We start from the raw sequence: 26,133 nt of genomic DNA, 5'->3' as shown, positions 1-26,133 counted from the left end.
TGGGCGGAGATAGGAAGCCAGTGTAGTGAGTGGAGAATGGGTGTGATGTGTTTGTGTTTATGTACTCCCAGCAGGATGCTAGCGGCACTGTTTAAAAGCATGTTTGTCCAAAATAAGAGCTGTAGTGTCATCTTTTTGTGAGGTGATTTTGGTGACTCTGCAATGTATAGTAGCAAAGTTATTAAAAATTTTTTCAAATAAAATTCACAAAAAAATATCTAAAAGCATTTTTGTCCAAAATACGAGCTGTAGTGTGACCATGGGAAGTACATCTTTGTCTGTGGTGATCTTTGTAACACAACAGTTAAGAGCAGTGAACCTATTGATTTTTTTGTGGAGCTTGTCTTTTCAGCGACGCACTTTGCAGACGGTCCCTGGGCCTCACACCCATCTTGCTTACGCTTAAGTTGGTTAAATGACGAGCTAGTGGGAAAATTCCCGTATCTACAGCGTAGAGGCGACGCAGAAGTAAACCTGACTTTATTTATTAAACTTTATTTTATGTGAAGAAATAACTACAACTGTGTGAGATAAGTTATATTCCTGGAAAACATGACAAATGACTGTACCTTGTCGGATGACAACGCTGTGCTGATTTGAGGCGCAGTGGATGACAATGCCCTGTATTGCTTCAACTGCAGGCACACACACACCATAATCAACATCATCCATGTATTTATTTATACATATCGGATTATTTTTGTGCCACATGCACTTGTGTGAAACCGCTCCTGATCCGTTCCTATAAAACAGTCCTAGGCAACACTTTGGAAACGCTTAACAATCAGAGATGCACAGGCTGCGGGCGTCTCCCGTTTGGCAGCCGGTTGCAGCAGCTCTCGCTACTTCCTAGCTTTACTGTAAATTTCCTATATTCAATTTTATCGATTCAAATCTGATAACCCAAGCTAACATCCTGCTAATCCCTTTACATAACTCACTGTACCATTCCTCTCACTCTGCTCCTCTCAGTTAATCACCAAGAGGGTTAGGGTTCCTTGGCTCAGGCTTCATAACCCACAGTTTGATTGGTCTTCCTGCTCCATCCTCATTGTCAAGCCAACTGTCTAAAAGCCGCTGTGCCTGTGCCTCCGGACCATCTCTTCTTATCCCTGCTCCTATCGCCTATCATGACCGTGGTCCATCGAGAGCAGAGGTCTACAACTTCTAGTATCAGATGAGCCATTTTTGAACCCTATCCCCCCAAATATAATTCATCTGGAGACACAAAACCTATTTGACCCATAAAATGAAGATAACATCATGTGTCATATATAAGTATAATAACAAAGTTCGTTGCATTTGTGAAATTTAATAACTACAAAAAAGAAAACTTGTGTCCTTCCATTATTTTAAAATTATTATAAAAAGTGACCCACTTTGGAATAAATAAAACAATATTTGGATTTTATGTAGCTCATGCTTATGTAAAAACATGCTGATGTGGATCCGTTTGGGGAGGATTTAAAATATCAAACTTACTATTATTATTATTCAAATATTTTTTTATTGATTTTCCCTTTATATTAGTTATTAGTCACAGTAGTACTCCATACCCCAGAAAAGGGGGGGGAGAGAAAAAGAAATAATTAAAAATAGAATATTCTAACTGCCAACTGGTTGGTTGGTTATCGTCGTTAGCATTAGCCACCGGCTTTGACTTGTTTGCTTGGCGATTTTTTGGCATTTTCCTTACTTGTCGTTCTAACTTGTTTATAGCACGCGTAGGGTCGTACAGAGGGGTTTAAAAAGAGAAATAGTCCCGTGAGGAGCCCAACAAAACTACATCTGCACATGGTGCTGCACAAACTACTTCTTCTGTAGGCTAATGATGTTTTCTGGCAGCTTTTAGGCTCATTACCGCCATCTGGATTGAAGTGAGGACTTTTTTTTAATAGGCTACTCACTATTAAACTGGTTGTTCTAGCCACTGTTCAGTGTAAAAAACAGACACTCTAACAGGAACAGATGCTGGACCTGCTTGTTTAAATGCCATTATGGTGATGCTTTACACGACACACACACACACACACACATTAGGGCATTGCTGGATACTACTCTCACCTTTGTCTGTTAGAGCTCCATGTGGGAGCAAGAGAAGAAAGGCCTTAGAGAGGAGAGAAGTTGTGCTGGCTCATGTTGTCTGAGCTCTTCCCTCTGGTGTGTGCTGTAATAACACAGCAGCTCAGCACTTACACAGAGCCTAACCACACCACAGTCCCAGGACACCGTCGCTGATGTTGTCACTAACTCCACACAGGAGAGAAACTACAAGTTCTTGCAAGTATTTGCTCTTTTCTCACCAGTGTGTCAGACCACCACTGTTATCGCTCTCTCTGATGAACTCTCCGTCATTTAAATGATTAATGATATGTTATTCTTGCACTGTTTTCTCACAAATGTACTCTACACTCTCTACTACAGTTTCATGTTTTTAGATGAATGAAGAGGGGAGGAAAGGTCATGTGACTTTAGTGTTACATACATTCGGTTATCAAGACCAAGCCCAACAGATCAAAGCAGTACCTCACTGTCTCGATGTAACAGTCACGGCAATCACATTAAATAATAACAACACTGCAACACATTTTATTGTGGCAAACGTCTGACAGTAAAAGTGATAGAACAAACAATATGTGGACTTCATCATATACAAATCAGCTTAACTATTCAAATAGTGACTGGTTGTGACTGGTTTTGACTTTGTAAACCCTTATTTCTTTATTTATTCTCATTGATTAATCTTATTTCTATCTCATTTTAGACTGGTTAAATTTTGATAATAACATAAATGTATTTATGTTTTTTTTTAATTATTTTTCATGTTTCAATATGATATGTGCTTCTAAGTGGAGGTCTTTATGTGTATGAAAAGTTATTTACAATATTTGGGGTTTTTTTCTGACTGCAATGGCATTACAGAGAGGAATGAATGAACTTGGACACTGTCCTGCCTCGTGCTGCACTATAACCGTGTGTGTGTGCGTGTGCGCGTGTGTGATATAGTGCTGCTCTGTTGCAACAGCTCATGGGAACTCGTTTGAAATGGTTCTGATGAAGAAGCAGGTGTGTAATTGGCTGATCCTTGTCTCGATTTCCTCTCAGGTGTGATGTAAGACATGTAGGAGCCGTTTGAACGCGAGTAACCCCGGCTGCTTTACCGAAAATAACCCGAGCACTGCAGCATCAGCACCAGGCAGCTGCGCAGGTGCGGCCTTTAAAGAGGCAGACAGACAGACAGGCAGAGTGGGGGGCGGGTGGTAAATCCTGTTTACCACGATGGAGACTCAGACAGGCAGACAGACAGTCAGACAGACAGGCAAGATAGATAGATAGATAGATAGATAGATAGATAGATAGATGAACCGTTATATTGTCACAACATTTATATGACTACTTGTACAGAAAAAATAATATTAACATGTTTCAGTGTGATATGTTGATTTGATCAAGTATAAGTGTTCTATATATTCTATATATATATTTCACTTATTTTATGTTCTTTATAATTGTTTTTCTTAATTTCTATTCAGCTGAGGATTAGGAAAAAACAATCGAAATCCAAACAGTCGATGTATTTTTCTCCAGCAACAACGCCCTGTAGATAGAGCATCCCAGACCGCCACACACACACGCGCGCGCGCGCGCACACACACACACACGAACCGGTAGAGGATAACTGCTGCTGCTGCTCATGGTGATTATTGTGATGATGCTGCTGCTGTTGAATCATCCGCAGCTCTGTATTTGTTTTCCGCCACATGTCAGCAGCTGAAGACGATCGTCGTCATTTCATCCTCACAAGTGAACGCAGATGTGTGTGAGTATTTAGCTGCGGATTCCGGACTTACGACTTTCACGACATCGCTGACATGAAACCATGACCGGCATCCTCCTGTCTCCCTGACGATGCTCTGACTGGTGGGATGCAGTCACAGTTTGAAGCCGGACATGATTTTCATCTCAGGAGTCGCCGTAGTGGATGCGGGAGAATGAGCGCCGCACCCCGAGAGATACTGACTAGGAGGAGAACATAGCCCGGGCCTTAAGACGCTTCAGAACCGCACCGGATTTCTGCTCGACTGTGGCGCACAAGTGACCGTCGTTGTTTTTGTGAGGCTGGGACTGTCTTTGGGGGAGGTGGGCTTCTCCTGTTGCTGTGGAGCAGAGGATCATCTGCTGCTCACACCCAAAGAGGAGCACCGGGACTGAGCTGCCCACCTACTTATTTCTACACGCAATAATAAGTATGTTCAGTGTGTGTGTGTGTGTGTGTGTGTGCGCGCGCGCAATGCAACTCAGTGTAAGAAGGACATGTTTAAGATGCCATCAGTTTCATGATGTGTGACTCATCCACCTGAGAGAAGTCACCTCTCCACTTATTCTTCTGTCCTTCCTCAGCTTAGACCCTGTTTTCATCCTCTTCATCAGTGTGGTGTTGGTAACAGGTGCTGGAGCCTCTTTGGAAGTATACTGTAAAATTACAGCTGGACAATATATTATATCTATATCATGTCGATATAGATATATCGATATAAGATATATATATATATATATATATATATATATATATATATATATATACTTTTCTTGAAAATAGAACATAAATATTGATTTGATTAATACAGTGATATATAAAAAGTATATAATGATTACATTTTTTTTCCATATTGCCCAGCCCTAATTCAGATACACTTTCTAAGCAGGTTTTATCACTTCTTTTGGAAACTTTGCTGTGTGCACTCTCATCCTGGCTATGGAGCCACACATGGCACACAACATGGAGGCCATGAAAGTCTAGGTTTTATGGTGCTCAAATGCAGTCTGCTTATGGACATTCACTAATGACCATGGTCAATATCCCTCACTTGTCATATGTTATGATACATATAGGTCATATATAGTAGACAGTTGCCGTAGAGTAATATTAGCACTACTACACAGCATTGAATGGCAGTGGAGGATGTTTGCACACAGTGTGTTTGTATTTTTGTTATTTTTAGTTTCATATCAGCTCCATACAGTGACCTGTCAGACTATTCAATTCTATTTTATTTATACTAAGACAATTTGCCTCGGAGGGCTTTACAGTCTGTACAGCAAGTGACAACTTCTTGTCCTTAGACCCTCACATCAAGTCAGGAAAACTCTACAAAAACCCTTGAAAAAATGGGAGGGATCCCTCTCCCATGATGGACAGATGTGCAGTAGGTGTCATATGTACAGAAACAAGTTCAGCAGATAACAGACAAAACATCATATTTACAAAGAAAGGAAAGAAGAAAATACCAGGTGCATTTCACAAATCAGTAATATTGATTACAATTATCATCATCACAATTAGTGATAAGGACAAGCTATGAATGAAGGATGGATGAGGATAATATTAATGTTATCAGTAATAGTAGCAAGTGGCTGTGTTATATTCACTGCTTAACCATAGATAGTGTCACAAACAATATAAAATAAAATCTAAAGCCTCAACTGGTCACAGATTTGTGGGCGATGGCTGAAGATGAGTTGTAAGTGGAACAAGCAAAGACAGACTTTTGAATGTAGGTGTTGTTTGTCATTGTGTCCGTGTACCTGTTTTACTTACTTAAAAGACTTAAATGCCCATTTCAGATGTGCATGTACATCAGCATTCTTAGATAACTGACTTGATGAGAACATGCATCCATTATAACAGAGATTGTAAAAAAAACAATCTGCATAGGCCACCTATAACAAACTGAAATACAACTAAATTGCAGCATGTGCAAAGCAGTCTGGGAAACTCCACCCACAAACCGCCAACATGCTACAATATATGATATGATCTTAAATACTTTAATAAAGTTCTTATTAAGGAGGGTGTATTGGTAGAAATTGAATATTTACCCACAAGTATTTGTTTTATAGTGTGAAAGCACTTTAAAAGTGCTTTGTAGGACTTGACTTAAGAAATTTAGCCGCAACCTTTTATGCTATTGTATTTATTTTTAATGATTAACTGAAGATTAAATGAACAGTCTGTTGCATCGATTTATGTCACATTTTCACATGATTTATGTTAAAAACAAAACTTGGAATTTTGATGTTGACTTTGAAGTTTCAGATCATTGAATGCATTTGTTTAATTGAGCTTTCATTCAAACAATTCCACTCAAGGTTTTGCTGCAAATCAAAGAAGATGATGTGTTTTACACGTGTGTCCTCCTTTGCAGCCTTTGAGTATGGCTGAGAAGACACTGGAGCCAGGCTCCGTCAGTATCCCCATGGAAGAGACCAAACTTCACAGTGGAGCCCCACAGGAGGCGCCACTGCTCACCCACCTGAAGAAAGTGGAAAACCACATCACTGACGCTCAGCGCTTCTCCCACCTCCCCCGTCGTTCTGCTGTGGACCTGGAGTTCAACGAGGTCTCCTACACCATCCGCGAGGGTCACTGGTGGAGGAGGAGAGGTACTGGAAGCTCAGTTCACATAGTAACTGTGATGAATGAACAAACATGCACCACTCATGATGATCAATATCTAGAGACCAGAAATGTCAGCCGAGGCATTTAAAAGCCTCTGTGACTGATCTTTTTTCCTCCTGACTGGCTCTATACTTCTGACATGTGTGGCCCAAGCCAGTCCTTACACACACACACACACACACACAGCTATAGTTTTCCTTTAAGCTTTGCTTTGCTCAGCAGAGTTTAGACATTGTAAATTATTTACACTTGACTATAGGCGGTGGCTGTGAGTTAGGCCCACAATTGATCCACTCTTGAAATAAGGACAGCGTTTAAATACAACACCATTGTTAAGGATGATTCTCCAACCTTTGGTCATCTCTGCTCGTCTGTTTAACATTCGTCTGTAAATTTGTAGTTGCCCCAAGCATTTAGTGGGCTGGGTATAGGGAACGTCAGAGGAATCCTTTATTGACATTATTTGCATGTTATTCTTAGTAGAGACCGTGCTCGATGCATTGCAGGTTGTTATTTTCAGGCTTGTGTGATATTGATGTGCATTATGAAAGCACGGCAGAGGAGCGTTTGTTGTTGTTTGTTGTTCCGCTGTCAAACCTACATGTATGGAGAGTATCCGTTCATCACGGAGACAAAGGGAGTGAAGCTTGTTTGGACATTGATGCGCATGCTTTGCTTTAGTAGTCCCATTAAACTCAACCTCTCTGGTGGATGCGTGCCTCAGGCCATCAGGCTGATGATGTGTGAGCAGGAAGTGTATCAGCTTTTACTAATTAAGTGACATCTTCTCTGCCATTTTACTCATTATTTGATCTCCTTGAACCTCCTCTCATATACATCCTGCCCCTTGTAACCCATTTCTGACACACCAATTAGCTCCATAACAAGCCACGCCTAACTTTAATCTTTGCTTAGATCTGACAAAGGCTGGACATTATTCTGAGGGACTTGGTGTTTTTGTCTCATTTAACACAACAAGCTGTGCTTAGGGGTGATTCTCACATCAACATTCACGCCATAGTTCTGTTGTTTTGTCCGTTTTGCTTACCTAAAAAACATTACTTCACGTGGTTCCTGTAGGAGTAGTATATAAGAGCAAAAAGGCCTAAAATATGTGATGTCGGGGCTAATTTAATGTGTTTTTATCTTTGACTCACTGACACACCAGCTATGAGTCATGGGCATTGTGTCTGATTCCACTCTGACCGTAAATGAACCTGGAGATACTGTAAATGCAGTAAATGTAGAGTTGTTCTTAGGAAGGTTAGATGATGTACGTGCTGCCCTCTGACTGCATTTTTTATAGCAGGCTGTTGGTGGAGAGAGAGCAGCCATTTATCCTTGTTAGGATGAAGCTGCTGTGAACCACTTTTATGTTGAGAATTTTTTCCTCCCAAGGGAGATAACTGGTGAAACACTAGCCTGATGATGAAAGAGGAAGAGCAGGAAGAGAGGGAAGGCGGGGAAATGTTTACATGTCTCTGGGTGAATTCAGATCTGCATTTCAGTATTTATTTACTGCAATTAAGTTTCCCTCACCTGTGTTGAGGATTCGTGTTTGTTAGGAAGAAAATAAGTGCAGTCATATTACACCCTTTTTGTAGTGTGGTTGAATGAGGCCCATTTTTGATGAAAACATGGCTCTGTGCAGAGACACAAGAAACAATTTAGCCACTTAACAAGAGGAAACTGCAGTTTGCATCCTTCTATGTGAAACCAGCGCTTTTCTTCCAGTTAAAAGACAGTCAGTGTGTCTGTCCAATCAGCATGTACCTACCTTTTCCGCTTTGAGTGTTGTGTTCTACATAATTTCGGTAGAAAGGTTTTTCAAAATCCCAGATAAATGAGAAAAGTCTACTTACATATATTTACTTGTTTTCACGGTTAAAAACCTCCTAATCGCTGCAAACGAGCCGATCAAAATATCTCCTCACTGACACTCTCGTCAGCCGCACTGTTTCAGACCAAAACCACACCCCCAGAATGTGGACTGTGTTGTGATTGGCCAGCCAACGAGAGCTTTCCCACTGTCCTGTGATTGGCCAGGTACCTGGAAGTGACGTAATAGATAGGCCAGCTCTCAGATACACAGCTCCCCCTCTGGCACGGTGGATGCTCTGCATCTCAGCAGCTACAACGAGAGTAGTTCCTCTTCTTCTGCGGTTGAATGTACGCAACTGGATGTCGCCGGACTAGTGCAGCACCAGGAGGCGCTACGGTGGTGAGAGGAGTGGTGAGGATTTCTGATGACGACATCAAATTACGGAAGTGCCGATCTGCTTCGCAGAGCCCAGGAAAACAATAAAACCGTATTTTCTCAGCAGTGGCTGAACTGTTGTTCTGAAACTTTAGGGTTTCATAAACGAGGTAATGACGCAGATACACACACAAACGCAGCGTTAAGTGGAGCTTCCGGTCTATGTGGGCTTTAAAGGAATACTTCATCGATTTGCATTAAGTTTTGTATTACTAGAATAGCGGTAGTATTTTTGAATAATCGTGCTTCCTTTCCCTGAGTCGAGAAATATCTTCAGTCATTTTGCGTCATCGGAGGGCATTTCTTGGTCCAGGGCTGGAAACTACGCTGCTAGTTCTGCATGTGTTAGACCCGCCCATAGGGGGACGAAACCTCATTCCCATAATGTAAACACTACCAGTTACGCTAACAGGCTCTTCTGCAGAGTAAACTGAGAACGACAACAGTAGGATGTAGTAGTAGTCAATATGATACAGGAGTGTGGCTGTGGAGGGGCAAAACCTCAGTCAGTGTAAGGAGCCTGAGCTGGCTGGTGGTGGCTGCTGTCGTGGGAAAGGACCTGGCTGTCGGTGAGGATGAAGAAATGAAGAAATCAGCCGAGGAAACGGCAGTATGTGTAACAGAGCACCATTGATGGATCCTTGAGACACAAGGCCAAAGCCTGCTGGGAGAAACGAACGTCTGAGTATAAAGTAAGTGTTTTGTTTTGTATTGTAATATTTATTCTTACCACCAAGTTCATGTAATGCCAGCTGAGCTAACGTTAGCATCTTTATAGTTGATTTAATTCAATGCTCCAGTAAGCACAAATACTTTACATCGCTGACGTTGTGCTCATTGTTTTGTAGACAGTAATATCGCCGAACAGCTTACCGTCACTTCGTGGAGTGGATCCAGCGAGGGACTCGGCTAGGCGATCGTCTTGTTTTACCTGCCTGTGTTGTTCAGGACATCAGAAGAAGATGGGACGGAAGGATCAGAAGAAGAAGCCGGCGATGGTTCGTCGCTGGAAACATTTATTCTATTTTTGACTTTTATAACAGGAGGTGGTTTTTACTTTTGCAGTCAATTGTTGTCTGTTCAAAATAAATTAAAAAAAAGGTAGTCTTATACATGTGTGACTCTTTGTTGCTTTTTACCATTGTACCTAACCCGTACCGAACCGTGACCCCCACACCGAGGTCCGTACCGAACCGTGACCTGTGTGCAGGCCTGGACAGGCCCGCGGGCGTATCGTGCAGTTGCCCAGTGGGCTGACACACATTTTGAGCTGGCCCGGGGCTGTCATAATTTAAACAAACAAGTATATTATAAATCATCAGAAAATCAGAAAATAATCGACTGATTAATCAATTCTAAAAATAAACTGTATATTTCATTGAACACTGAAAATACATCTCTAACGGTGTTTCTTTAAAACATCACTTTGACTTCAAGATGGGAATTGTATTTTAATCATATAGTCCACTCTCTTGTCTAATCTTCCCCCTTTTTTCTTTCTGCACAGCTGCACCTCTGTGTCACATCTTGCTGCTCAGAACTCTCAGCCCACCTCTTTTGCATTTTTCACAATCAGGCATTGGGTTGAGTACAATTCCCAGAATGCAGTGTGCTCACTTCCCTGTGAGGCACAGCCATAGGCCACACCCCCTTCTTACAGACAGTGAAGCAGACAGAGTGCCAGTTGCGTAGCAGACAAATCCCAAAAGGAATTAGTTGGCAAATACGTTACAGACTTTACTCACGTTTTATTATATGGTGCTCAATTGTGTGAGTCAGGGAAAATTGAGCGGGGCAAAGCACAATTATTCAAAAATATTACCACTATTCTAGTAACGCAAAGCTAAATGCAAATTGGTGAAGTATTCCTTTAATAGTAAAACGGCTGGGTCACCAGATGATATAGATCAGGACCACTTCAAACATTTATATCATAATGACAATTATCATCATCACTTTTATCGTCATCATCTCGTCCAGGGTGTGACATGCCACTTGACCCAACGCCATTGGGCCAAGGGTTATGGGTTTGCTTCCCAGCTCTGTCAGTCTACATGCCGATGTGTCCTTGGGCAAGACACTTCACCCCATGTTGCTCCTGATGGCTGTGCCGGCAGCATATGATTGAATTTCAGCAAGAATGAAAGATGGGTGATGTGTCAATGGATGGGTGTGAATGGATGAAGTGGTCATCAAGACTAGAAAAGCACTATATAAATAGAGACCATTTACCAATTTTGGACAATAAACCGCAGAAAACGACAATTTAACCTACATAAGATTCATACCCATGGTGCAATATTGTCATTTGATTTTGGTGTTTTTTTTAGTTTTTTTTTAGAAAACTGTGCTGTGTTTATTCTTTCTATTCTGTTCAGACAAGAAACTTGTGAAGTCGTTATGACACACACGTCATGTATGGGACAACCTGAACACAGTGTTTTCAGAAACGCACACAAGAATACTGTATGACGGTGGAGTGTTCAAAACACCTCCTTTGAAATTAGAATCACTCACTCACTGTCTACTGTTTTACCCTCCACAGGAGGAGCAGGAGTCATTTCCAGCTGACATAGGGCAAAAAGCAGGGTACACCCTGGACAGGTCACAGTCCATTCACTCTCACACTCACATCTATGGTCACTCTGCTTGTTTTTGGACTGAGGGAGGAAACCGGAGGCCCCGGAAACTGAACTGGTGACTTGCTGTGAGGCAGTAGTAGAAATTAATCTCTAATTTAACTAATTGCATTGTGTAGGAAAATGAATATTGATTCTATCAAAACAAATTCATTGTTGTTGTATAGCTCCAAATTGAAAAATGCATTACATCGGTCTAAACAACTCTGGTGATCACTATGGTGAATGAAAATAATGTATTTCTGTGTCATTAGCATCAGTGTTTGAAGCATGTGATGATCTCAACCGTGACACATAATGTGTCTAGCAATCACTTTGAGATGACCTAAGATTGGAGTGGAAACACGTCACGATGTCATGCTGTTAAAGCCTCTGTCGTGTCAGGAGTGGACAGTGAGGAGAAATACACGCACGCTCCCATGAGATTGAGTGATCATGATGTGCCAGCAGCCTCATACAGATAAGATCATTGCTATGCATGATCTACAGCAGTGGGTTAGATCATCAGTATGCAGCACATGGCCGAGCGGGGCTGCTCTGCTGTCTGAGTGGAGCTGTCTGGTGTAGCACCGGCAGGTAAGACTGGTTTATACATAGAGCTGAGGTTTATGTGGCTCAAGACAGGCGGAAGTGTCCCTGCAGACAATGGAGAGATGGGTTAGGCAAACCGGGTGACAATAACCAATATCTGGAAGCCTTTAAAATCATTGTCCCTTCAAAAACTGTTGTTTTACTATTACACTCAGCCTTGAGAGCCATGTATGATGAAAAATCTCAGACATCTACATTAGCAGGCCACACTAATATCTTTAAAACCACTGCAGAGAAGTAATACCTGTGGTTTCTGTGCTGGCGCCACTGATGGCGTCATGATCTTAAAATCTGTCTGTAACATTAGCTGCACACCCACCAGTTCTCTGTAGGTTTTTTTTTTTTATTTATATTCTTCACAGCTTATTTTTGGAATTACTTTTTACGTTTAGATTTACTCATCAGACAGAGATACAACACTAAAGCTTCGGTAGAGCAGGAGACACTGAGTAGTGCTCCATTTCTTCAATCAGACAAGGCATCTTTTTCCCAGACACTGATAAAAGCTTTTACTTTATCTTTGTCTGAATTTGTATTTCCAGGATTGCTATTTTTATTGGGCTTTTTTGTTAGCCAGCTATTAAAATGATTTGGTAGCACATTTGCACTATTTCTCCTAGAGAAAACACACACAGACACAAGGAGAGCATGCAAACTCCAGAGAGAGAGGACACAGTGCTGCCCCCATTAACACAGTAAAAATGAAATCGTTATTAATTACAATAATTACAACTTAACCAAACTGAATATTTCCCCCTTTGTCAGGTTACAAAGCCCTCCTCAAGTGTCTGTCGGGAAGATTCAACAGCAGAGAGCTGATTGGCATCATGGGGCCCTCTGGAGCAGGGAAATCCACTCTGATGAATATTTTGGCAGGTTACAGGTAAGATTGCATTGGGGCATGTTGTTAAGTTCACCAGACTCCGTACAAATCCTGGACCAGCTTCCTTTCTTTACTATATTTAACCAGATGATTACGGTGGCCGACAGGGGGCAAACACACTGCAATGAGCCAAAACACATGCAGAAGGAGAAACGAGCTGCGTATTCACAAACGCTGCGGATTCAAAACCACAACGTCAGAAACGCGCTGCAAAAGAAAAATGCAGAAAGCCAAAACGCATGCAAGACCCAGAAACACACTGCAAGAACAAAACAATGCAAAACACAAGCAGGAGCGAAAACACACACAAATCCCAGAACATGAGCAGGAACGAAAACACAAGCATATTCAATAACAGAAGTGTTGCGTGTCTGTGGGAGCGCTTGTTGTCACGCAGCTCAATGACCAGCCGTTAAGATACTCGGAGACTACTTAATTCTTACGTTATTAAAAAACCTTTATTAAGGTTTTCCGACCGGTCAAGCTATCCGACACTTTCTCTGTAGTCAAACGATCTAAGGCTGAATTTTAACATAGTGCAGTCAAGCTGATTTTTAAGGACATCGACATCCGGTTTTCAAAATGAAAACCCTCAGATCAGCATATCTGTATGTTCCAGAGATCTTTTAATCGGACATAAGCTGTTTTTAAGCACTTGGCTTTCTGCAGATCATTTTTCTTTTGCAGCGCATTTCTCACGTTGCATTTGTCTATGTCATTTTGTCTTATCTATCTTTTTGTTTGTGTTTTTCAATCTGCAGTGTTTGTGAATATGCAGCTCAATTCTTCTCCTGCATGAGTTTTTGTAATATTTTGTTTTGTGTTTGGAAACAGGGAGACGGGCATGAAGGGTCAGATCCTAGTAAATGGGAGACCAAGGGATCTGCGGACCTTCAGGAAGATGTCCTGCTACATCATGCAGGATGACATGTTGCTGCCACACCTCACAACAAGGGAGGCCATGATGGTGAAGTCATCACTCCCAGCAACCTGGTTTAACCACTTATTTAAACCTACTATTAAGTAATAACACATTGACTTCTGTCTGTCTTTTAGGTTTCTGCAAATCTGAAACTGAATGAGAGCGTGCAGGTCAAAAATGAACTTGTAAGTATGAATATTTAGACCCTATTATACATAATATTACAAATTAATGACTATCTCACAAAGATTTTAGTTTGAGAAAACACATTCCGGATTAGGACTATTTTTTGCTGTTTGTGGAGTGTACAGTTATTTTAATAAATTGGTTTTCATTTTCAAAATGAATCAGAATCAGAATCAGAATACTTTTATTATCCTGGAGAAAACAAAGGACGGCTTATATATGTATTTGGCTATGTGGATTTGTGAGTTAGTGAGTAACACGATTAAATTAAGTATGTGGTTTCACTTTGTATTCGAGTAAGTTAGGAAACTAAACAATATGTTTTCATCTTCACTAGTTAACTGTAGCTTGAGTTAAAGGAATACTTCACCGATTTGCATTTAGCTTTGTATTACTAGAATAGGGGTAGAAAAATTGGGCTTCCCAACCTCAGTTTCCCCTGATTTTTCAAAAATACTACCACTATTCTAGTAATATAAAGCTAAATGCAAATCGGTGAAGTATTCCTTTAAGTTTGAAGATGTTCACCTCTCATCAAAGAGGCTTTTTCAGTTCTGACTAACTTTATTTAACTATATTTAGCCTCTGGAAACCTGTCTGGAGAGTTGTTCAATCAAGGGCATTCATCCCCTTGACCCAGTTTTGAATTATTAGTTTCACCTCAGTCAAGGTGTGAATGAGGGTTGTTATCGGGTCTCCTGAGAGACGCAGTTTGGAGTGCTCAAGGAGAATGATAGTTGGAATCATAAGCCACCTCCTCCATTGAGAGATGTTTTCTCCAGTTGAACATCGATGGCTTCTTTCACTCCTCCTCTTGAATGCAGTTTCCCTTTTCCTTCACATTTAAGTGGACAGCTGAGTCCTGGCCAGATGAGCTCTTATGTGCTATGCCATGTGTTTAGGGAGTGGTTGTTAAGTTTCTCCAATGTAGAGTGTCAGGACAATCCTCGTTACACTGCACAGCATAAACCACATTGTTCTGTGTCCTTTTGATGAATGAGTTTCTGGGTTGTTGTTTTTTTAAAATAATATTTTTATTAAAGATAAATACAACATACAAATGTTGTATTTGTATTTGAATAAATACCTAAAAAAAAAGGAATGCAATTAATACATTTAAAACACACAAAAAAACACTGGGGGAAGGAGGGAGGGCTACACATTGCGTGCTTAGTCTGGATATGTCTTAGATAACTTCGATTTGGTGTAGTAAGTAAAGCTGCTAAAAACCCTCTTTATGTAAAAGTCATTACAACTAGCAAGACCAATTTTTTGCCACTGTGTAAAAGTATGATCCAGTTGTCCCAACAATTTGGGAAAAAAACTAAAAAACTACATTTCTTTGAATAGATAAATGTGTTTTTAGATTAAAGCCCAGGTGCAGCACCACCTCTAACTAAGTGTTTAGTAACAGTGTAAGTGACTTAAATAAGGTTTTAGTCTGTCCCAAATTATACACAATTAGCAGCCCACAGGCCAGATATGGCCCTTTTTAATTTTCCTACGGCCCGCAAACTAAATGAAGCTGACGTTATGATAAAACTCACATCTGGGGTATTTTAATAAGAGCAACTAAGTCTCAGCGGCTCTCATCTGATTTGGGTACGTCTGTACGTCATGCTACACATGCAATATGGTACTGCGCTGTGATTGACTGCAACAAGAGTCACTCACTCTTCATTGGCAGGACAGGTCAGAGATGCTCACCAAAGTGTATTGCGATGTTGGTCGCCATGCTAAAGCGACGCAAAGTTGAAGTGTAATCATGACTGCATTTGTGTCATGATTACAGAGTGCATTAACTTACAGAGGCACTGCCCTCGCTCCTCACTTGCCGAAGGCAGTGAGGAGCGAGGGAAGACCCTCCAGGCAAGGGCGTATGTTTGGTGAGGATGCTTTAGGTCTGGCCCTAAAACCTTAGCGCTGTGGCTGAACAGCAAATCACCCACACTCTCTCTCTCTCTCTCTAGCGTCTGCTCTGTGACTCAGCGATATTTCTGCTCGGCTGTGATGCGTTCACTGACGCTCATAAAATCCGCTCACTTTAATCTCACAGCATTGCCGCAGACGTACACATTGCCCTGTCTCTAATGTAAGTAGGGACAAACTGGCATTCTCCAAATATTACTGGGGACATGTCCCCACCGTCCATATGCAAGCCGACGCCCTTGCATCCAGAAACTTTTTTTTTTTTAAAAATAAGGTTATAGGCCTATTATCATCATTTCAACACAGTCAAATGATGTCACTGATGTATTCCAATGCAATATATTTGCTAAAATTGCTATAAACCTTTTATTTTTCTGAATTTGAATAGCCCTGCACTAGGCCATGGGCTGCTGGTCATATATGCATATAGTACCCACTCCTGTTGTCATAAATGTGCATCATCATATACCAACATTCATGTGTGTGTGTGTGTCTCAGGTGGATGAGATCCTGACTGCACTGGGTCTTCAGGAGTGTGCTCAGACACGCACCAACTGTCTTTCTGGGGGTCAGTGTAAAAGACTCGCCATCGCCCAGGAGCTGGTCAACAATCCTCCTGTCATGTTCTTTGATGAGCCCACCAGGTAGGATGGCATTTATTTTTGATATATGTATGATCTGTGTCATCAACACACAGTGATCTCAGACTAACTTTGATTCCCGTCTCAGTGGTCTGGACAGCGCGTCCTGCTTCCAGGTGGTTTCTCTCATGAAGTCTCTGGCTCAAGGCGGACGGACAATCATCTGCACCATTCATCAGCCCAGTGCCAAGCTCTTTGAGATGTTTGATAAGGTAACTTGAGTACTCTTAATGCTGGAAACATCTAGACTACCATTAGTTGTTGCTCAGACCAGGATATGACAAGTTGGTGTAGCGGGAGAATATGCACCCACATAGTAGGGGAACTTTGACCTTAAATTGAACTTAAATCAACCACAGGGGGTGGTGTGCTAAATTCTAAGCCATGAATTAAGTAGTACCTACCCACTTTATACACTTTAGACACCCCTACCCCAGACCCATCTTAAACACAAAATAATACACTTAAATATATTTCAGTGATACAGTGGTAAATTTAAATTTAAATAGGACTTATCATTTTTATAACACCAACAAAAATCACTCTCTCACAAGGAAAAGGAAATTATTTATTTCAAACCCCTGTCACGTTGCTTTCTGAGAACTGATAGAAGCGTCCTTTAAACAATGTTGATGCTTCCACAAAACTTTTCTTTCAAATCATTTACAGTATTAGCTGCCTGTTTAAATGCTTGTCACCAATAGTCAAACAAGTCTTTGAACAAATAAACATAAGTATATAAAACTACTTCCTCTTCTGGTACATCACCTCTATCAGGAGCCCGGTATATGTCAGGTCAAGTCCACTTTATTTCTAGAGCACATTTAAAAAACAACCAAGGTTGACCAAAGTGCTTTACATATTTAAAGGTATAGGTATAAAACCTAAAATCAATAAAACTAAAAGTAAAACAGTAAAAGAGTGACATAATAAAATCGTAAAAACTACATAGAAGGGTCTGGGTTGACTATTTTTATCCTGAACTGAAGGCCAAGGAGAAGACGTGGGTCTTTAGAAGTGATTCAAAATGTTCAATGGTGCAATGGTGGGGGCAAATTAATTTCCATGGGTAAATCATTCCAAAGTTTAGGGGCAGCTACAGAAAAGGCCTGATCACCCACGGTTTTTAGTCAGGATTTTGGCACTTGTAAAAGCAGCCTAAGATGAGCCTTAGTTGAAAAAAGCTTGACTTAACAACAGCCAAGATTTGTTTGTTGAATTTGAAAGCACTGCCAAATGGAAAGCCAAGGTACACTCTGTTTCATTTACATTTAAGTGAAGAAAGTTTAGAGTCATCCATGTTCTGACCTCATGTATGCAATCCAGTATGGGCTGAAGAGAGTCCCTGTTACCCCATTTAAGTGCCCGATACATTTGCACATCGTCAGAAAAACAATGACAAGATTGAAGATCCCAGAGGCGGCATGTACAAAGAAAATAGGATGTACCCTAAAACAGACTCCTGAGGTACACCACATTTGTTTGCCAGGGTGCAGTGTTGGCAGGTGTCCCCTAATGTTGCCTGTTGTCGGGTGCTATTTCATTTCGACGTTGCATACTCTGCAGATTGTTGTTGTTGAAGGAAAGCCAAAAACTTTCCAGACATGGCTTTTCAGATGGACAGGAGTGGTGATCTCCGTGGATGTATTAATGCTGTGATTCTGACTGAAAGTGAGATTGTTGTGATTCAGAAAACTTTATTGTTCTGCAACGGTCATTTGTGACCAAAGCATTTTGTTTTTCACACGTGGATAGGCAGAGGAAAGATGTCCAGGCTTGAATCGCCACGTTTTAACATGTGTATTAAAAAAAAAAAATACATTTGAACAGTAATTACAACATGCGATTATTATTGATTTTCTTTAATATTCAAATTATATCTGACGGTCCAACAGCCCTAACTCAAACACACATCAGTAAAATGTAAATATTATGCACTGGCACATCCAGGCCCGGCGGCGAGGCTGCAGTGCTGTTTTTACAGCTCAGTTCCCCTGCTCAAAGCCAATCACTTGCATGTGCATGTGCAGTATTAACTGTGGGACAGTGCCCGCTGCCAGAGGGAAGCATCACACAGGTCAACAGAGATCGTATGTGTCAAACAGAGCTTCAATCTCCATTAACGTTGCATATAGAGAGTTGGAAAGCATGTACAATATCATCCTTGGGTCATCACGGGTGTGCGTATAACGGATGCCAGCCTGTCGGGGCCTGGACGGCAGTGAATGGAATGTGGTGCATGAGTCTCCAACATGCCCATATCAATTATTTAGATCTGCCGGGAGTTGTTTTCTTTAGGATCGGTGTGCTAACGTGCAGGAAGTTCCTTTTCAGTGCTCAGTCAGAGCAACAAGCTCCCCCTAGCATCCTGGTGTTGTAACTGCACACCTCTACATGAGCATGGTTATGTTTACCCAGCTCACAAGCAATTCAGTAGTGAATATCCAAGTCTGTTGTTTCTCTCTTCATATATTATTCAGGGAGTCAGTGTGTTGGAAAATATGTTGATTGCCCTGTAACTGTGTTCCTTCTCCTCCAGCTGTACATCCTCAGTCAGGGTCAGTGCATATACAAGGGCACAGTCCCTTACCTCATCCCTTATCTGAAGAACCTGAGCCTCCACTGCCCGACGTATCATAATCCGGCTGATTTCAGTAAGTCAGACATCTCCCTATGTGTATGCTGAGTATGTTTTTCAGTGTGTTTGTTGTTCTGGCTAGCTCGACCTCTTTGTTCTCAGTCATCGAGGTGGCATCAGGGGAGTATGGAGACCTGAATCCAGTGCTGTTTGAGGCCGTCCAGGGTGGACTGTGCTCCGAAGAGGGAAAGAAGAACTCAAAAAGTGATTCTTCCTGTCCTTCCCAGTGTCACAGTGTAAGTCACACTGCCCCCTTCAGCTTGCACGACACACTGAGGTCCAAGCCAAACAACCACTGAATTTAGGATTAAGGATGCACTGATACCAATACCAGTATTGGGTATTGGGTCTGATGCTGCCCTAGACTACTCATATTTGTATTCATAAAACGACTCCGACACTGCTGCACCCGATACCACTTTACATATCTTCAAGTCAGATAAGCAGATGTGTCGCAATCAGTGCTTGAAGTGAGCAGTACGTCTTCATTTGACTATTTTGTATACTGGCACTCTCATGAGATGGCGGTACTCTCTGTCCAATTCATTATTATGGCATGGAATAATAATTTCTCAGGTTGCACTACATGACGTTCCTCAGTCTAAATCATCATTAGAAATGTTAAGTACAATCTAAATATCTAAGCTGGCCAAATGTGAGGTATAAATTCAGTTTTTAGTTATTTAATATGGACTAAATATGTTAATAAATGTCACAGTAAGATACCTACAAGAATTTGATAAATTACGGGATGTTGGGGTACTGGAAAATCACTGTCATGATGGGAGTCACATTGTATGTTTGTGTGTGTGTTGGCGGGTGTGTGTGCTCAGCATATCACACAAATGACAAGATAATGGTGCGGTTTTTGTCTTTGTTCCCTACAGGACACAGGAACCCTGGAGAAACGTAGTTTTGCAACCAGTACATTCACACAGTTCTGCATCCTCTTTAAAAGAACCTTCATTACAATATGCAGGGATACGGTAACCATTCAACAAATTATTAATGGTCACATTTTATGAACTCAGAAATGATGTTAAACTCCTGATGTTTTTGTGTGTACATTTTTTTGCATTTGACTGTTTGTTTGTTTCTTCTTGGGGTTTTTTAGGTTCTGACCCACCTCCGGGTCATGTCCCATCTGTGCATTGGCGTGCTCATTGGCTTGCTTTATCTGAAAATTGGAAATGATGCCAGCAAGGTCTTCAACAACACTGGTTTCCTCTTTTTCTCCATGCTCTTCCTAATGTTTGCTGCCCTGATGCCCACTGTCCTAACCTGTAAGTCTCTGCCATTAATATTGATGATTTTGTGGTTGCTGTGTTAATATGATAATAAGTTAATGTTGCTGTGCCACAGTTCCTCTGGAGATGTCTGTGTTTTTAAGGGAGCATCTCAACTACTGGTATAGCCTGAAGGCCTATTACCTGGCCAAAACCATGGCTGACATACCGTTCCAGGTAGCACTTTAGTGATTTAATGCTCACTGGTCTGGACAAATGACACAATAGATTAATGACTATCTCCTCCTTAGGTGATTTGTCCAATCATGTACTGTAGTATAGTGTACTGGATGACTGGACAGCCACCAGAGGCGGGTCGCTACCTGCTCTTCATGGCCTTGTCCACGTCCACAGCCTTGGTAGCCCAGTCCCTGGGTCTCCTTATTGGGGCAGCATCAACATCTCTGCAGGTTGGTGCATCTGTATACTTGCCTGGGTGAGCCTAGCTCAGCCTGCCAGCAATTACATTTAGATCTTGCAAGGATGCTGATTTGGCCAACTTCAGAATCTCCTAAAAATCAACTAATCACAAAACCTTAACTTAACTTGCTCCTCAGAGGGCGCATTTGGCTAGCTCTTTTGCCTCACAGCAAGAAGATTGCCGGTTTGCATCCCATTTTTGTATGGTTCTTTTTTGTGGTACATTTGGTACTTTTTGTTTGGAGTTTGCATGTTCTCCCCGTGTGTTTTCTCTAGGTTCTCTGGTATCTGGGAGATTAATACACCGTTTCCAGACATTTAATCTCAATTGAGATCGAAATTCTGTCAGGCTGTCTGTATACAGTACCTCTTGTAAATGTTTCCTAGACATTACACTGAGCCAGACATTTTAATCAATTGTATTTATTTGTCCCACAGGTGGCAACGTTTGTGGGTCCAGTCACAGCTATACCCGTGCTCCTCTTCTCTGGTTTCTTTGTCAACTTTGACACCATTCCCAAATACCTACAGTGGAGCTCTTATATCTCCTATGTCAGGTACTGTCAGCTGTCATATTTGTAAGAATGTAACCACTACAAATTCTACAGTTTTCTATGTTTATGCTCTTTAAATCCATTCTGTGTCTACTCCCAGGTATGGCTTTGAAGGGGTGATACTGTCGATCTATGGGATGAACCGTTCAGAGCTGGAGTGTCCAGGCTCGGTGTGTAAGTTCCAAAAGCCTGAAGAGGTTCTACAGCTGCTGGATGTGGAGGATGCTAAGCTCTATGTGGATTTCATGGTGTTGGGAGTTTTCTTCCTGGTCCTCAGACTGGCTACTTACCTGGTGCTGCGCTACAAAGTGAAATCAGAGCGTTAACATCCAGAGACAACTGACGGATTCAGACACTCATACATATCCTGGCAGTATGAGACAGCAAGAAAACAGGTAGTCTCTATTTCTCTGTGTCTACGTACCATTCATGTACAAAGATGTACAGAAATCCAACACATGCAGTCATCCAGAAGCTGTGTCGCATTAACTGTACAGGTTATTATCTTTATTTTAGGTTTGCTATTCAACAAAAAGGGAAAATAAAGACAGTTACATTTGGTGTCCATGATATCCCATCCCATAATAGTATGTGTATCCAACATACACAAGAATGCTCAGCAAAGTGTCAGAAAGCATGTTTAATTGAACTGAGAAATTTGGATTCATATTTATTTGGTAGAACCAGGAAAGTGCCAGCTGAAAGTGTTCAGAAAAGAGGCCACTTTCAGTTCCAGCTGTTTTTGTGTTCCTTCCGTCTCATCTAAGGATCATCTTTTCAAGACACTGAACATGGTGGCTTTTCTTCATGGAATACAATCTTACAACAGACTGACTGCCAGCGAAATACTTTCTTCTCTGTCTTCCTCAAGTGTGGTCATTTTCACCAACCTCCTGCCCCACTAATGAGAGTGGTCATTTAGACATTTAGACCTGTTGGGAAATACATCCAACAGTGTAAATGATCCGGATACACCTTGAAACCAGGCCTCGGATTCCTTACTTTGCTCTGTATGTATTATAACACATGGGTTTCTCCCATTACTGTGGAAACATTTACTTAAATGAAGGCAAAATGTGAAATAAGCATGACTGCTGCAGAGTCTTTCTACATCATACAGCTTACTGAGAGAGAATGGCGAAACAATATAGCTTCTATTGTTGAAAAAAAAAATGGTATTTAGTGTTGCTCTTTTGACACAATTCTTTGAACTGCTTGTTTCCCCTCATCTCACTCTTTAGCTGCCTCATCCCTGAATTATGTATGGAAAGATCGCTGTTCCTCCGCTTCTCTTTCTCTCTGCTTTGCTGATGTCTGACAGATGTTTGTTGTCCAAAAACAATGCTAGATACTTGAAATGCAGATTTTGTGCCTCTGAACTAGAATAATTTGAGTTTACTCTGCTTCATTGTTGCACATACACCTAACCCCCCCCCCCCCCCCCCACACACACACACACACACACACACTTTAGCAATGTTTAGAAGAGCCTGTCTTTGTAACAGGGCAATGCAAGATTTACCAATAGACTTGCTATGAAATATTTCTTACCCAAACTATGCTACTTAGTAACCCTTATTATAATGCATATAATGATGTGATAATATAACCGATGATTGTACAGTGAATATGTTATGCTGTAAACAAATTTACATTTGCACTTTTCAATGTATGTTAACGACTTTTAATTTACTGGTATTTCATTTCGATTCTTTTTTTTTACCTGTTTGTGATGAGTGCTGCTTGAAAGTATAACAGGAAAACTGCAACTGAATGTTGCATGTTCACTTTACATTTATGAGATATTCAATTTGTGTGCAGAATATTTTATTTTCCTCATCCAAGATGATGTTTGAGAAGAAAGAAAGAAAGAAAGAAAGAAGAACAGTCAACCAAATGTATCATTATGTAGCTGAACAAGATTGGTGATCTCTTTCGGGAGCAGCTGGATCAGAGAGCAGATCAATAATCACTGACCATGGTGTTGCAGGTTTGGATTCTATCATTATTAGCAATAGTCAACATTTGATGACTATTGATGGTGATATTAATTTGTTACCTGTACACCGATACTGTGGCAATATGTGTTTTACAGAAAAAGAGAGTTTTTTTTGTTGTTTTATCATGTACAATAACCATCTAAATGTATTTTTGACTACTTTATGAATGAAGATGTGATGCTGCAATCTGATTGTTTTTTATCTTTTAACTTCAGGTCTGTCTTTGTCACTTATATGTTCAGCAAGAGACAAAATTTGGTGGATGTTTTAACGAGCTAATACTAGAGGGTTGACAGCAGTTTCGTAGTACACTGGGTTCAGGGTGCTTTAAAGTCACACATTTATTTTTGGAACACAAAGATAATAGGTTCTTGTTGTTGAAGCATGGGCAACTGCCCACACAGATATTTTTTTTATTTTCAGATTATATCAGAAGCCATGAACTTGTAGCAGACCTGCAGGAATGATTTTGTCAAAAAAAAAAGAAGAAGAAGGGGAAATTGATAAGAAAAAAGACATTCAACTACAGAAATGAAACAGTAACAAAGCTGGGATGATTAGTGTTGGATTCACAAACGTGTCTGGAAAAGAGTCTGCCTTGGGTCGTAAGACCTGTGGTACCAAAGAAGAAAACAAATCATCCTTTCTGTGCTGCAAGATGTGAACGAATCGGCTCACTTCCGTGAGATGATGTCATACAGTGTTCTCATTAATTATCTGACCAAAGAAACCGCTCTGAAAATACAACCACAATGTTTCCAAATACCTGGTGTTTGGATTTTCAATCCTCTTGATTTGTTTATTTTTTGCGAGCTATATTTTCCAGTGTCCCCTGTAGTTGCTGACAGATATAGTTCAGCTCCAGTATACTAAATTAGAGTGAGAAGGTTGCCTGTTAGAATCCCAGTTCAGCCGTGGGCCTTTCTATGTGGAGTGTGTTCTCCCCATGTGTGCGTGTCCAGTTTCCTCTCACAGTCCAAAAACATGCAGAGGTTAGTCGGACACTGAAGGTATGAGTGTGACATTGAATGGTTGTTTGTCCAGGGTCAAGTCAGCTGGAATTGGCTCCAACTCCCCTCATGACCCTCATGTGGAGGATAAAGCAGTAGACAATAAAAATCAGATCACTTTCTTTGATAGTTTTATTTATCATGTCACTGTTTTTCTCATGTCATTAGCTACACAACTCTAGTGCATGATAAATGCTAATATACAGGTGGTCCCTCTACAGAAAGCTACTTGTCTGATCGAAAAGTTTTTGGTAATTCAAGGATGTTAAATGCAGATTGCTCTTTAAATGTATTTTGTTGTTTGATTTATTTGTTTATCATTACAATTAAATGTAAGGTTTCTCTACTCAAAAAAATGCAAGTTCTGTATACTGAACGGTGTTCTTAGGATTATAATAAAGATTATTTATAACCTTTGCCCTGGCTCAGAGAGGTACTAACTCTTTAGTTGACATTATTCACATATAACTGCATTGTGTGTATTTGGGCCACATGTGATTTTTTGAAAACAAAACAAAACAAAAAATAAAAAAGGACAGATGCTGAGATTGAAGTAATAATTCTGGACTTTTTTTCAAACGTATTCACATGTGGCCCTATTCTTTCTCTGTAATAAAGCAACGAAAGTATAAGAGCACTGAATATTTTGTCCATGGCAGTTTGTCCATTCTATCCAGTGCACAGGGGGTTCAATGATTGATTCTTGAACTACATGCAACATAATCACTTTCTGTTCACTCTTTGTGTGAATGGAGCTAATTGAAAGTATCATTATGGAGGTTTCTAAAATATCCAACAACACATTGGCTATTGCTGTTGTTATTGTTATGTATTTAGAAGCAAATATCTCTAACTTTGATAGCTATATTTTTGGCTATATTATTCTGGATGGCATAAATCAAATGTTATGGAGAGAAGGTAAAAAAAGAGACATGTCAACATTACTGCCATACTTGATGACTGCAGGGGCAGTTGCAGGTAAACACAGTGCAGCAGCATCTCACTGATTTAACTGAAAAAAATTCTTTAAAAATGACTTTAGACACATCCATCCATTATCTACCGCTTTATCCTCCACCGGAGGGTTGCGGGGGGTGCTGTGTCTCAGCTGACATAGGGCAGTAGGCGGGGTCACACCCTGGACAGTTTGCCAGTCCATCACAGGGACACACGTAGAGACAACCAACCATTCACTCTCACATTCTCACCTATGGTCAATTTAGAGTGACCAATTCTTTCCTAATCTCTGTTTAACAGTAAATGACATAAAATGAAGCAGATTACTGAAAGTCGTTGGCTTGTAGACCAGTCTCAAATGTGAAATCACATTTATTAGTTAATAATTAATGTTTAAAGGTCAACAGCTGACCTGATCTTAAAACTTAAATCAACGTTTCAGGCAAAAGCTGAAATTTATACGCAAACCTTAAAGGCCCAGTGTGTAAAATTGGGGTGAAATTGTTTTAATATCCCAGAAATTGAACATAAGATATTTATACGGTGATATTTATAAGTGTACAGTCGCCTGATTGTATGAGTTGATGTTTTTCATTACAGCAGAATAAGCCTTTCATGTTTATATGAGGAGCTGGATCAGCTCTTTTGGGCCACAATAAACAGTATTTTCAATATTTCACAAACTAAAATCTTATGAGTTCTGATGCTAACTGAACATAGGTTCTCCAAAATACTTAGAAGTGAAGGTGAGGGATATTCA

General features: G+C 40.7%; 1 protein-coding gene across 1 annotated transcript; it reads left to right on the top strand.

Moving 5' to 3' along the window:
• The first annotated feature begins 3,624 nt into the window (after window positions 1-3,624).
• LOC131458414 (ATP-binding cassette sub-family G member 4-like) lies at window positions 3,625-24,833 on the top strand. Its single transcript, XM_058627508.1, has 15 exons — window positions 3,625-4,247; window positions 6,207-6,444; window positions 12,713-12,830; window positions 13,665-13,797; window positions 13,887-13,937; window positions 16,366-16,511; window positions 16,597-16,720; window positions 19,048-19,162; window positions 19,249-19,382; window positions 20,034-20,132; window positions 20,261-20,429; window positions 20,509-20,609; window positions 20,684-20,842; window positions 21,291-21,409; window positions 21,507-24,833. The coding sequence occupies exons 2-15, from the start codon at window positions 6,216-6,218 to the stop codon at window positions 21,730-21,732; spliced, it is 1,923 nt and encodes a 640-aa protein (XP_058483491.1). The 5' UTR covers window positions 3,625-4,247; window positions 6,207-6,215; the 3' UTR covers window positions 21,733-24,833.
• The last annotated feature ends 1,300 nt before the right edge of the window (window positions 24,834-26,133 follow it).

Source organism: Solea solea, chromosome 4, assembly GCF_958295425.1.
Source record: "Solea solea chromosome 4, fSolSol10.1, whole genome shotgun sequence".
Lineage (NCBI taxonomy): Eukaryota > Metazoa > Chordata > Actinopteri > Pleuronectiformes > Soleidae > Solea > Solea solea.
The sequence above is the reverse complement of the archived record's forward strand: the minus strand, read 5'-3'. Positions and strand labels throughout refer to the sequence as shown.